This window comes from Oncorhynchus keta, chromosome 17 (assembly GCF_023373465.1).
Source record: "Oncorhynchus keta strain PuntledgeMale-10-30-2019 chromosome 17, Oket_V2, whole genome shotgun sequence".
Lineage (NCBI taxonomy): Eukaryota > Metazoa > Chordata > Actinopteri > Salmoniformes > Salmonidae > Oncorhynchus > Oncorhynchus keta.
In genome coordinates this window covers 8,338,867-8,352,910 of record NC_068437.1, presented here as the reverse complement: position 1 = coordinate 8,352,910, position 14,044 = coordinate 8,338,867, and the positions used below count along the sequence as shown (strand labels likewise).

The 14,044-nt window shown below is 44.3% G+C and overlaps 1 protein-coding gene across 1 annotated transcript in view; it reads left to right on the top strand.

The window, feature by feature from the left end:
- Positions 1 to 14,044, top strand: part of ambra1b (autophagy/beclin-1 regulator 1b) — a 53,907-nt gene that overhangs the window by 18,445 nt on the left and 21,418 nt on the right. The window contains exons 10-16 of the mRNA XM_035790534.2: positions 659 to 840; positions 1,168 to 1,278; positions 1,533 to 1,721; positions 2,128 to 2,282; positions 2,820 to 2,959; positions 11,579 to 11,686; positions 11,939 to 12,132. Of these exons, the coding sequence (XP_035646427.1) occupies positions 659 to 840; positions 1,168 to 1,278; positions 1,533 to 1,721; positions 2,128 to 2,282; positions 2,820 to 2,959; positions 11,579 to 11,686; positions 11,939 to 12,132 (1,079 nt within the window). The remainder of the gene's footprint in view (positions 1 to 658; positions 841 to 1,167; positions 1,279 to 1,532; positions 1,722 to 2,127; positions 2,283 to 2,819; positions 2,960 to 11,578; positions 11,687 to 11,938; positions 12,133 to 14,044) is intronic.

Below are 14,044 nucleotides of genomic sequence, written 5' to 3'. Positions count from 1 at the left end.
CACTGACATGCAACTTGAGCTTATCAATCTTCAGTCTGATGCAGTGATTGGGGAACTGTTTTGAATAGTTCTCCAATGTCACTGACAAGGTTCTATGCATCTCTCTGAACAAAACTCTCCAAAGATTAGGAGTCATGCTCAGATGTTTGTACTGTTTGGGTCAACCCAGGCATTTTCTGTGATGAAATATAACAAGTCAAGGCACAGATCATCTCTTACTGACTCTCACCTCTCAGCAATTCTGCGCATAGCGACGTCAGAAACTATACCTGACTTCACTGCTCTAGTCAATGCCCATCAGAGACTTCGCTCCTCACACCGATTGAGAAGTTTAAATTTAAATTTAATGTTGAGCTCTCTCTCTCTTGTGTTTTTGTGCATACCCGTTAACGAGAGCTCTTTCTGTGGTGCTGATTGTTTAATAATGATTCACAGATAGTATCTGTCAGTCATATACATTATGTATAATCCTGTAATGTGATTCTGGCCCGTGATGGCAAAAATATATTCTGTGGCCCTCCATGGAAAATAATTGCCCAGGCCTGTAGTACAGTCATCCTACTTTGAACATTCACCTTCACCACACATTTCACCCAACAGACTCTTTTTCTCCCAATAACTGTTGTGTGTGTGTGTGTGTTTGTGTGTGTTTTAACAGTGACAACGGAGACCGGACGAGGCACCGAACACCACGCAACGCCAGGATGTCTGCGCCTTCACTGGGGCGATTCGTTCCTCGGCGGTTTCTTTTGCCTGAGTACCTGCCCTACGCTGGAATCTTCCACGAGAGGGGACAGCCTGGCCTGGCCACCCACTCCTCTGTCAACAGGGTCCTAGCAGGTACTAAACAATATTGTCTCACTAGAGTACACTCTGCTTAGTGTGGTTAAATTGTCCTGTATGGATGTGATCACTGTAAAAGGAGTGCGCTGCAATGCCCTTTTCACGCTACTGCTGTATTTCGCTGGCCTGATTTACCCATACATTTTTGTTAGTGGAACCAAGGTGTAAAATAGAATATCCAAGCCAGTACAGTTCAAGTGGGCAACAACTAACTACTTGATTGCTCTCATACATCTCAATGTTATCCATTTTATTGTGTTATCTGCAATAGTGGTACTCCTCTTTCACATCCAATAGCCTATCCACTGACCAAATTTCTCTCAGGTGCCTCAATCGGGGACGGCCAGTCGGCGGTGGCCAGCAACATAGCCAACACCACCTACCGGCTGCAGTGGTGGGACTTCACCAAGTTCGATCTACCTGAGATCAGCAACGGTATGTAAAACATTCAGAACATTGCAACGCCGACACAATTCCCTATTCTATCTGACAGACGATCTTATCATTTCTACACAATACATTTCTGTCTGAAAGTTTTGTAACCTTAGATCCTCCTAAACCGGTCCCAGCTCTCCTATTGTTTGAACAGCTATGTTTGCCACTCTGATTGCGTTTACTTTAGAGGTCTACTGTATTATTGACATTGTCCGCGTTTGCCTGTTTGTGTATGTCTGTTGCCACCCCTCCAGCCTCTGTGAATGTGCTGGTGCCAAATTGTAAGATCTACAACGATGCCAGTTGTGACATCTCGGCGGACGGGCAGCTCCTGGCCGTGTTCATACCCAGCAGCCAGCGGGGCTTCCCTGATGAGGGCATCCTGGCTGTGTACTCCTTGGCACCTCACAACCTGGGGGAGGTGCTCTACACCAAAAGATTTGGTAAGTCTTGTCACGTAGTAGAGGACGTCTTGCCGCCAGGGACTTAACCTCCAGGATACAGCTATAGCAGTGTTTCCCAAACCTCTCCTCTTAGTGCCCCCGGCCAATCCACTTATTTGAGGTAATCCAGTGATGGCAGACTTGATTCAGTTGGTCAACCTAATCATCTCATTCGTTGAATACGGTGTGCTAGTTGTGGACTACATCAAATGAGTCGAACTGTAGGAGGTAGTCGAGGAGGTTTGGGAAACAACTGAACTAGAGAATCTAAAACATTGAATCTAGTCAAATTGGTGCACTAAACAGAATATTATAGATAGTGAACCTTAACTACAGTACAATAATATCCTAGGAGAGTCTTGCCAAACCTTGTCAGTCTTAACGTTTGTCTTCCATCCTCCCACAGGTCCCAATGCCATCTCGGTGAGCCTGTCTCCCATGGGCTGTTACGTGATGGTGGGCTTGGCCTCCCGCAGGATCCTGCTGCATCCCTCCACCGACCACATGGTGGCGCAAGTGTTCCGGCTGCAACAGCCCCACGGTGGAGAGACCTCCATCAGGGTGAGACAGACAGAAAGACCCCCCCCCCTAATGCAGGGAAAAGACCAGCTCGCTGGTTACATGTGAACGTATGTTCGTGAAGGTCAACGGTGAGGGAGAAGGGTAGTACCACAGATTGATACTACCGGGGTGGTGGTCATTATGGCAACCTTTGGAAAATGATTAAATGAGTCCAGGTAATCCCTCCCCGTTTGTCTATTTGGTGTCTATTGAACACAACCCAGGTTTGTAGAGGGACTTGGAGCACGACTAGCTGACATGGCTTTTACCCATACCCAAAGGGTTCACTTTATTGTGCATTTGTTTAGTTTTAATGTCACAAGTACAGTGAAATCTCTTTCTTGCCAACTCAATACCCAACAATGCAATAACAATGTAATTCTGGTATTTAAAAAATTAAAAAAAGACATACGAAGTATGAACACAATAAGTAAGGATACTATATACAGGGTCCGTTCCAATACCGTATTTACAATGTGCAGGGACACTGGAGTGATGTTTGTGATTGTTTGTCTGGGTTCTCCAATTGTTCCCTAGATGGTGTTCAACGTGGTCTACCCCATGGCTCCGGACCAGCGGCGGCACGTCAGCATCAATTCAGCCAGATGGCTTCCAGACCCGGGGATGGGCCTGGCCTACGGGACCAACAAAGGAGACCTGGTCATCTGCAGGCCCGTGTGAGTAGTGCTCCTCTGTCTGACCATTTTGTAAATCTTATATCTGATATCGGGGTGGTGCATTGGTGACTTGTTTGTTTTTTGTAGTCCTCAATATACACTTTGTGTTCAAAGGTGTGTTCCTGGTATCATGAGTTCAGTGTATTCCATACCACCACCTCCAACACTGGCGGCAAATTGGATTTGATTGGTCTCTTGATTGGATTATTCTAATAGCCAGTGTAAACAGGAAGCCTCTGGATTGGAGCGGGTCAATTATTGGTCTGTAATGAGGTCATTGTCTGTGATTGCATGAAGGAATCCCTCAGTGGAGATCGAAATCAAATGTTATTGGTCACATGCGTCGAATACAACAGGTGTGGACTTTACAGTGAAATGCTTACTTAAGAGCCCATTCCCAACAGTGCAGAGTTCAAAAGTAAGAAAAATATTTGTTTAAAAACTGGGAAACAGTAAAACGAGGCTATACACAAGGAGTTCCAGTACCGAGTCAATGTGTATGGGTACAAGATTATACTGTATGTACACTACCACTCAAAAGTTTGGACACCTACTCATTCCAGGGGTTTTCTTTTATTAGTATTCTTTATTAGTAACCAAAACGTGTTAAACAAATTAAAATAAATGTTATATTTCAGATGCTTCAAAGTAGCCACCCTTTGCCTTGACGGCTTTGCACACTCTTAGCATTCCCTCAACCAGCTTCATGAGGTAGTTACCAGGAATTGATTTCATTTCCTTCTTAATGCATTTGAGTTGTTGTGTCAGTTGTGTTATGACAAGGTAGGGGCGGTATACAGAAGAGAGCCCTATTTGATAAAATACCAAGTCCATATTATGGCAAGAACGGCTCAAATACTTTTAAGACTTGAAGGTCAGTCAATCCGGAACATTTCAAGAACTTTGAAAGCATCTTCAAGTGCAGTCGCAAAAATCATCAAGCGCTATGATGAAACTGGCTCTCATGAGGACCGCCACAGGAAAGGAAAACCCAGAGTTACCTCTGCTGCAAAGAACAAGTTCATTAGAGTTACTACCCTCAGAAATTGCAGCCCAAATAAAAGCTCCAAGGAGTTCATGTAACAGACACATCTGAACATCAACTGTTCAGAGGAGACTGCCTGAATCAGGCCTTCATGGTCAAATTGCTGCAAAGAAACCACTACTAAAGGACACCAAGAAACACGAGCAATTGACATTAGACCAGTGGAAATCTGTCCTTTTTGGTCTGATTGGAGTCCAAATGGGAGATTTTTGGTTCCATCTCCGCATGTGTGGTTCCCACCGTGAAGAATGGAGGTGTGGTGTGGGGGTGCTTTGCTGGTGACACGGTCTGTGATTTTATTGATTTCTTTTTTAATTCAAAGCACACTTAACCAGCATGGCTACCACAGCATTCTACAGTGATATGCCATCCCATCTGGTTTGCGCTTAGCCCCACCGATCATTTGTTTTTCAACAGGACAATGACCCATCGCAACCTTCAGGCTGTGTAAGGGCTATTTGACCACGAAGGAGAGTGATGGAGTACTGCATCAGATGACCTGGCCTTCATAATCCCCCGACCTTAAACCAATTGAGATGGTTTTTGGATGAGTTTGACCGCAGAGAGAAGGACTTAGCAGCCAACGAGTGCTCAGCATATGTGGGAACTCCAAGACTGTTGGAAAAGCATTTGAGGTGAAGCTGGTTGAGCGAATGCAAAGAGTGTGCAAAGCTGTCATCAAGGCAATGGGTGGCTACTTTGAAGAATGTCAAATATAACATATTTTGATTGAACACTTTTTGTTACTACCTCAAATCAAATCAAATTTTATTTGTCACATACACATGGTTAGCAGATGTTAATGCGAGTGTAGCGAAATGCTTGTGCTTCTAGTTCCGACAATGCAGTAATAACCAACAAGTAATCTAGCTAACAATTCCAAAACTACTACCTTATAGACACAAGTGTAAGGGGATAAATAATATGTATGTATATAAGATATATGAATGAGTGATGGTACAGAGCGGCATAGGCAAGATACAGTAGATGGTATTGAGTGCAGTATATACATATGAGATGAGTATGTAAATAAAGTGGCTAGTGATACATGTATTACATAAGGATGCAGTAGATGATATAGAGTACAGTATATACGTATGCATATGAGATGAATAATGTAGGGTAAGTAACATTATATAAGGTAGCATTGTTTAAAGTGGCTAGTGATCTATTTTACACAATTTCCCATCAATTCCCATTATTAAAGTGGCTGGAGTTGAGTCAGTGTGTTGGCAGCAGCCACTCAATGTTAGTGGTGGCTGTTTAACAGTCTGATGGCCTTGAGATAGAAGCTGCTTTTCAGTCTCTCGGTCCCAGCTTTGATGCACCTGTACTGACCTCACCTTCTGGATGATAGCGGGGTGAACAGGCAGTGGCTCGGGTGGTTGTTGTCCTTGATGATCTTTATGGCCTTCCTGTGACATCGGGTGGTGGAGGTGTCCTGGAGGGCAGGTAGTTTGCCCCCGGTGATGCGTTGTGCAGACCTCACTACCCTCTGGAGAGCCTTACGGTTGTGGGCGGAGCAGTTGCCGTACCAGGCGGTGATACAGCCCGACAGGATGCTCTCGATTGTGCATCTGTAGAAGTTTGTGAGTGCTTTTGGTGACAAGCCAAATTTCTTCTGCCTCCTGAGGTTGAAGAGGCACTGCTGCGCCTTCTTCACGATGCTGTCTGTGTGGGTGGACCAATTCAGTTTGTCTGTGATGTGTACGCCGAGGAACTTAAAACTTACTACCTGATTCCATATGTGTTATTTCATAGTTGTGATGTCTTCACTATTATTCTACAATATACTAAATTATTGCTAATTTAAAAAAATATATATATTTTTTTGATTTAATAAATCAAATTTACAGGTTTTCAGATCCTTAGTACTATGTTGAAGCACCTTTGGCAGCGTTTACAGCCTCACGCCTTCTTGTGTATGACGCTACAATCTTGGAACACCTGTATTTGGGGAGTTTCTCCTATTCTTCTCTGCAGATCCTCTCAACCTCTGTCAGGTTGAATGCGGAGCATTGCTGCACAGCTATTTTCAGGTCTCTCCAGAGATGCTCAATCGGGTTCAAGTCCTGGCTCTGGCTGGGCCGCTCAAGGACATTCAGAGACTTGTCCCGAAGCCACTCCTGTGTTGTCTTGTCTGTGTGCTTAGGGTCGTTGTCCTGTTGGAAGGTGAATCGTCACCCCAGTCTAAGGTCCTGAGCGCTCTGGAGCAGGTTTTCATCAAGGATCACTTTGTGCTTTGCTCCGTTCATCTTTCCCTCGATCCTGACTAGTCTCCCAGTCCCTGCCGCTGATAAACATCCCCACAGCATGATGCTGCCACCACCATGCTTCACCGTAGGGATGATGCCACGCTCTCTCCAGACATGACGCTTGGCATTCAGGACAGAGTGGTTTCATCAGGCCAGAGAATCTTGTTTCTCATGGTCTGAGAGTCTTCAGGTGCCTTTTGGCAAACTCCAAGTGGGCTGTCATGTGCCTTTTACTGAGGAGTTGCTTCCGTCTGGCCATTCTACCATATAGGCCTGATTGGTGGAGTGCTGTAGAGATGGTTGTCCTTCTGTAAGTTTTTCTCATCTCCACAGATGTACTCTAGAGCTCTGTCAGTGACCATTGGGTTCTTGGTCACCTCCCTGACCAAGGCCCTTCTCCCCATATTGCGCTGTTTGGCTGGGCGGCCAGTTCTAGGAGTCTTGGTGGTTTCAAATGTATTCTATTGAAGAATGATGGAGGCCACTGTGTTCCTTGGGACCTTCAATGCTGCAGACATATTTTTTGGTAACCTTCCCCAGATCTGTTCCTCGACACAATCCTGTCTCGGAGCTCTGTGGATAATTCCTTCGACCTCATAGCGAGGGGTCTGAACCTTCAGAAAGAACTATGTAAAGTGTGTGTGTGTGTGGCTAGAGTCTAGTGGGTGTGCCGTAGAGCAGCGCTTCCCAAGCTCTGTCATTTGGGCCCCAAGGGGTGCACATTTTTGTTTTTGCTGTAGTACTACACAGCTGATTAAAATAATCAAAGCTTGATGATTATTTGAATCAGCTGTGTCGTGTTTGGGCAAAAAACAAAATGTGCCCCCCTTGGGGTGCAAATGACTGAGTTTGGGAAACGCTGGTATCGAGCCAGTGCAAGGCAATCGGTGCAAAACAATTAGGATGGATATGGATAAATAAATTGTCCTGGCAGCCATTTAACTGTTCAGCAGTCTTATCGCTTCACCGTAGAAGCTGTTCAGGTGCTTTTTGGTCACAGACTTGGCGCTCCGGTGCTGCTTGCCATGTGGTAAAAGAGAGAACACACTATGATTTGGGTGGCTGGAGTCTTTGACATTTTTTTGTGCCTTCCTCTGACACCGCCTGGTATAGAGGTCCTGGATGGCAGGGGTTCTGCCCCAGTGATCTACTTGGCCGTACGCACTACCCTCTAGTGCCTTGCGGTTGCATGCCGAGCAGTTGCCATACCAAGCGGTAAATGTATCTAGTCAATCTTTTGAGGATCTAAGGGCCCTTGCCAAATATTTTAGGAATTGATAGATCCTTAGTGATGAGGATGCTGAGGAACTTCAAGCTCTCGACCTGCTCTACTATAGACTCATCGACGTGAATGGGGTTGTGTTCGGATCTGTTGGGGCGGTATGCGAATTGGGAGTGGGTCCAGGGATGATGGTGTTGTGAGACATGACCAGCCTTTCAAAATATTTAATGGCTGCAAATGTGAGTGCTATGGAGCAGTAGTCATTTAGACGGGGTACCTTTGTTTTAGGCACAATAACTGGTAGTTTGCTTTAAAAATGTAGGTATTACAGACTGTGTCAGAGAGAGGTTGAACATTCCAGTGAAGACACTTGCCTGCTGGTCAGCACATGCTCTTGAGTACGCATCTTGGTAATCAGTCTGGCCCTGCGGCCTTGTGAATGTTTTAAAGGTCTTACTCACATCGGTTACGGTGAGTGTGGTCATAGTCATCAAGAACAGCTTGTGCTCTCACGTATGGTTCAGTATTGCTTGCCTCAAAGTGAACATAGAAGGCATTTAGCTCGTCTGGTAGGCTTGCGTCACTGGGCAGCTCTCGGCTGGGTTTCCCTTTCGCAATCCGGGATAGTTTGCAAGCCCTGCCACATCTGACGAGCGTCAGAGCCGGTACTGTAGGATTAATCTTAGTACTGTATTGACGCTTTGCCTGTTTGATGGTTAATTGAAGGGCGTAGCTGGATTTCATATAAGTGTCCTGCGCATTGGAAGAGGCAGCTCCAGCCTTTAGCTCAATGCAGATATTTCCTATAATCCATGGCTTCTGGCTGGGATATGTACTTATGGTCACTTTTGGGACAACGTCGTCTATGCACTTATTAATGAAGCCGGTGACTGATGTGGTAAACTCGAATGCCATTGGATGAATCCCGGGGACATATTCCAGTCTGTGCTAGTGAAACAGTCCCATAGCTTAGCATCCGCTTTATCGGACCAATTCTGTGGTGAGCACGTCACTGATACGTCAAATTTAGAGTTTTTGCTTGTAAGCAGGAATCGGGTGGATCAAGTTATGGTTTGATTTGCCAAATGGAGGGTGGGGGGGAGCTTTGTTTGTGTGTGAAGTAAAGGTGATCTGTAGTTTTTGTCCCTCTATGGTTAACTCCAGTCCTCGGGGGCCAGAGTGATGTCATACTTTTCCCCATCCCTAGCAACCACAGCTGATTTTAAACTAATTGTATTGTAAACTGAAGATCATGGTGAGTTGATTATTGGAGTCAGGTGTGTTAGCAGGTGCTTGGGCAAAAGAGTGATACCAATCAGGCTCCGGAGGACTGGTGTTGCCCATTCCTGCTGTAGTTGCACAGGTGACATGCTGGTAGACAGGTGTTTAAAATTGAGCACACCACCATGAAATCTCCATAGACAGGCCATTCTACTGCCAATGTTTAACAGAGGAGCTCAGTGACTTTTTAACATGGCATCGTCATAGGATGTCACTTTTTTTTCCAAAAAGTCAGTTCTTCCTGCTAGAACTTCCCCGGTCAACCGTAAGTGCTGTTATTGGGAAGTTGAAACGTCTAGGAGCAACAACGGCTCAGCTGTGAAGTGGTAGGCCACACAAGCTCACAGAAAGAGACTGCCGAGTGCTGAAACGCGTAGCACGTAAAAATGATCTGTCCTTGGTTGCAACACTCACTACCAAGTTCCAAACTTTCTCTGGAAGCAACGTAAGCACAAGAACTGTTCGTCTGGAGTTCCTGAAATGGGTTTACATGGACGAGCAGCCATACACAAGCCTACAATCGCCATGCCAAGCGTCGGCAGGAGTGGTGTAAAGCTCGCCTCCATTCATTGGACTCTGGAGCAGTGGTTCGGGCTAGTTAGGGTGAAGAGAAATCTTAACTCTACAGCATACATTGGCATTATAGATGATTCTGCGCTTCCAACTTTGTGGCAACAGTTTGGGGAAGGCCCTTTTCTTGTTTCAGCATGACAATGCCCCCATGCACAAAGCGAGGTCCATACAGAAATGGTTTGTCGAAATCGGTGTGGAAGAACCCATCGAACATCGGTGGAAATCGGTGTGATTTCAAACCCATCGAATACCTTTGGGATGAATTGGAACGCCGACTGCGAGCCTGGCCTAATTGCCTAACATCCGTGCCCAACCTCACTAATGCTCTTGTTGCTTAATGGAAGCAAGTCCATGTGGCAATGTTCCAACATCTAGTGGAAAGCCTTCCCAGAAGAGTGGAGGCTGTTATAGCAGCAAAGGGGGGCCAACTCCATATTAATGCTTATGATTTCGGAATGAGATGTTTGAGCAGGTGTTCACATTCCTTTGGTCATGTAGTAAATATTACCAGTAGTATATTTTACTGTTGATTCCTATAATTTATAATCTACAATGTTTGTTTGGTTACGTTAATGTTTGTTAATTCATTCAATAGGCTGCAATAATAATATTTTACTGTTCTCATTGTCAGAGTGGACATGTTGTTTGCAGAGCGCACAACCTATGCTACACTTGTGAAAGGTCTTATTTTATTTTGTTCCATTTACAAGTTTAGTCAATTTAGTCCTTTCGAGTACTCCTGTCAATGTTGAGTAAGGAATATAAATGTGCTGATTTTGAGGATTTGATAGTTTTTCTGATTGGTTAATGCGCCATCACTAATGAGCTGTGCAAGCAAACAGTTTTTACATTTTTTTTTACATCACATTGAGTTAGTCATTCTCAATGATTTTGAAAAATCTTTCCAGCTCTCTCCCTTTCGATAACCACTCAGCGTGAAAGGGAAAAATGTCTTTCTCTGATCCAGTAGAAATGTCATAAAATAGGCCTACCTGATTACTTGTTATCCGTTGTGCAAATAGCCTACAGCTGTGTCTGTCCCGAGCTCACTGGCGCAGGAAACGCTGAGGCCCCAGAATATGTTGCAAGGAGCTTCAGGCCGGACCCAAGTTAATAGTTGATGCAATGTTTTAAATTGATTTCAGACAGGCCATGCGTAGCCAATGTGATTTATAGGATATCTACCTTCAGGCTGCAATGTTTTTATTTGTTGGCCTTATAGGCTATTTTTTACATAGTTGGCAATGGAAATAGAAGTTAGGTTTGTACATTTTTAGGTTTGTATCATATTCATTTAGAATTGGATGGCATTTTGATTAACCACATGACAATGGTTTTGAGATACGAAGACGTTATTATAAATCAAATTCAACTTTCAATAAAATGTGTATATGAAAAACATAATTGGCAAGCATGGTAGATATGGTAAGATAAATTGTCATTCCACATGTGAACTTGCCAACTCCGCGTGTTGCCTATTTCCAGCAACGTCAGGAGAGTAATGTCAGAATCTGCGAAAGCCAGTAGTAGCGGGACCAGACTTTTTTTTTCTCTTTTTTTTTCTGGGGATCTAGATCTCTGGCTCTCGAGTAATTTGTCTTATTTCATCCAACAGTAAGCTGAATGCATCAGACGAGCCCAATGCATATATAGTTGATGTTATTAAAACACAGGGTGTGTCTATAAATGGAAAAATAAGCTACACTTTTTATAAACAAAGAGTCAACCGAAAGTAGTTGAAGATTTTTTTTTTTTGGTCCGGGACAGCCCTAGTAAATAGTATGGTCTACAGCTTATCATTGGGGATTCTAACTTGGGCGAGCAGAACTTCATGACTTCCTATTATAGAGATTATTAGAGATTATATATTAGAGATTGCGCACCAGCTGTTGTTAGAGAGACCCCACCACCCCTGATCTTAGCGGACTCTGACGTTCTGTCCTGGCGACGCATTGGGGAAAAAACAGCTAGATGTGTGTTATCCATGTCCCTGTTCAGTCATGACTCGGAGAAGCAGATTATATTACAGTTCTTAATGTCCCATTGATAGGATAGTCTCGAACGGAGCTCGTCCAGTTTATTTTCCAGCAATTGTGCATTCACCAATATAACAAATGGTAGAGGCGATTCATTATTCATGTCCATAAGCTCTTTTAGGTCATATGAAACGATGGTGAAAGCATTATGGAGAGATCCAATTATGACGACATCGTCGCCGATGATAAATGTTGTCTGTTCTCTAGGTTCTACCGAAGTGATGGAGAGAGCCCGGCCGAAGCAAGCGCAGAGCCCATATTCACAGTTAACAGCAGTGGTGGAACCAGCAGAACCCGCAGTACAGATCGACCCGGGTGAGGAATCTAGGACCCAGAAGGAGTTGTTGACACCTTTCTCTTACCACTCTCCCTGGCCTGCTCGCTGTGTGCACTGAACTGTGGCAAAATTCGGAAACTTATCCCAAATCCCCAGGTTTTCCAGAAATCCTCAAATTTTAAAACCGGGGAATTTGGGGGAAGGTTCCAGAATTTACAACCCATAACTGTTATGAGTGTCCAGCCAATCATGTCTTACCAATCTTCTCTGTGGTGTTTGTCTTCTCCAAGGGCCCCCAGTCGTTCCAGCTGGAGACTTGACAGAGACATGGGTCTCATGAACGCCATTGGCCTCCAGCCCCGACACCCCGCCCCCTCTGTGACCTCACAGGGCACTCAGACGCCCATCGTCCAGCTGCAGAACGCCGAGACGCAGACAGAGAGGGACCTCCCCAGGCCCAGCACCTCCCACGCTGCTGCTTATGGTAGGAGACATAATAATAATAATTAGAGCCCGACCGATAAATCTGTTGACTGATATTGTAGGCCGATATTAGCCTTTCCCAGAAATACACTCCTGCTCAAAAATTTGGGGTCACTTAGAGATGTTCTTGTTTGTAAAAGAAAAGCTCATTCTTTTGTCCATTAAAATAACATCAATTAATCAGAAATACAGTGTAGACTGGAAAGTGTAGCCTTTTCCAGCTACAATAGTAATTTACAACATTAACAATTTCTACACTGTACTCCCGATCAATTTGATGTTATTTTAATGGACATTTCTTTCAAAAACAAGGACATTTCTAAGTGACCCCAAACTTTTGAACGGCAGTGTATATGTATGTCTTCATTCCACAGATAAAACGTCAATATTATATACCTAGAATGAACAAATACAGTGCATTCGGAAAGTATTCAGACCCATTGCCTTTTTCCTCATTTTGTTACGTTACAGCCTTAATCCAAAATGTAATTCCTCATCAATCTACACACAATACTACATAATGACATTGAAAACAGGTTTTTAGATATCTTTGCAAATGTATTAAAAATACATATGCCTTGTTTACATAAGTATTCAGCCCGTTTTGCTATGAGACTTGAAATTGAGCTCAGGCATATCCTGTTTCCATTGATCATCCTTGATGTTTCTACAACTTGATTGGAGTCCACAAACCTGTCTATATAAGGTCCCACAGTTGACAGTGCATGTCAGAGCAAAAACCAAGCCATGAGGTCAAATGAATTGTCTGTAGAGCTCAAAGGCAGTATTGTGTTAAGGCACAGATCTGGGGGAAGGGTACCAAAATGTGTCTGCATCATTGAAGGTCCCCAAGAACACAGTGGCCTCCATCATTCCTAAATGGAAGAAGTTTGGAACCACCGAGACTCTTCCTAGAGCTGGCTGCCCAGCCAAACTGAGCAATCGGGGGGAGAAGGGCCTTGGTCAGGGTGGTGACAAAAAAACAGATGGTCACTCTGACAGAGCTCCAGAGTTGTGGAGATGGTAGAACCTTCCAGAAGGACAACCATCTCTGCAGCACTCCACCAATCCGGCCTTTATGGTAGAGTGGCCAGATAGAAGCAACTCCTCAGTAGAAGGCACATGACAGCCCGCTTAGTTTGCCAAAAGGCACCTGAAGATTATCAGAACATGAGACATGAGTCTCTGGTCTGATGAATCCATGATTGAACTCTTTGGCCAAATGCCAAGCGTCATGTCTGGAGGAAAACTGCCATCTTTCCTACAATGAAGCATGGTAGTGGCAGCATCATCCTGTGAGGATGTTTTTCAGTGGCAGGGACTGGGAGACTAGTCAGGATCGAGGGAAAGATGTACAGAGAGATCCTTGATGAAAACCTGCTCCCGAGCACTCAGGACCTCAGACTGGGGGCGAAGGTTCACCTTCCAACAGGACAGCGACCTTAAGCACACAGCCAAGACAATGCAGGAGTGGCTTCAGAGCAAATCTCTGTCTCTGGTGAGACCTGAAAATAGCTGTTCCGCAACACGCCCCATCCAACCTGACAGGACTTGAGGATCTGCAGAGAAGAATGGGAGAAAATCCCCAAATACAGGTGTGCCAAGCTTGTCACGTCATACCCATGAAGACTCGAGGCTGTAATTGCTGTCAAAGGTGCTTCATCAAAGTACTGAGTAAAGGGTCTGAATACTTACAGTACCAGTCAAAAGTTTGGATACACCTACTCATTCAAGGGTTTTCTTTATTTTTACTATTTTCTACATTGTAGAATAATAGTGAAGACATCAATCATATGAAATAACCCATGTGGAATCCTGTAGTAACCAAAGAAGTGTTAAATAAATCAAAATACATTTTATATTTGAGATTCTTCAAATAGCTACCCTTTGCTTTGATGACAGCTTTGCATACT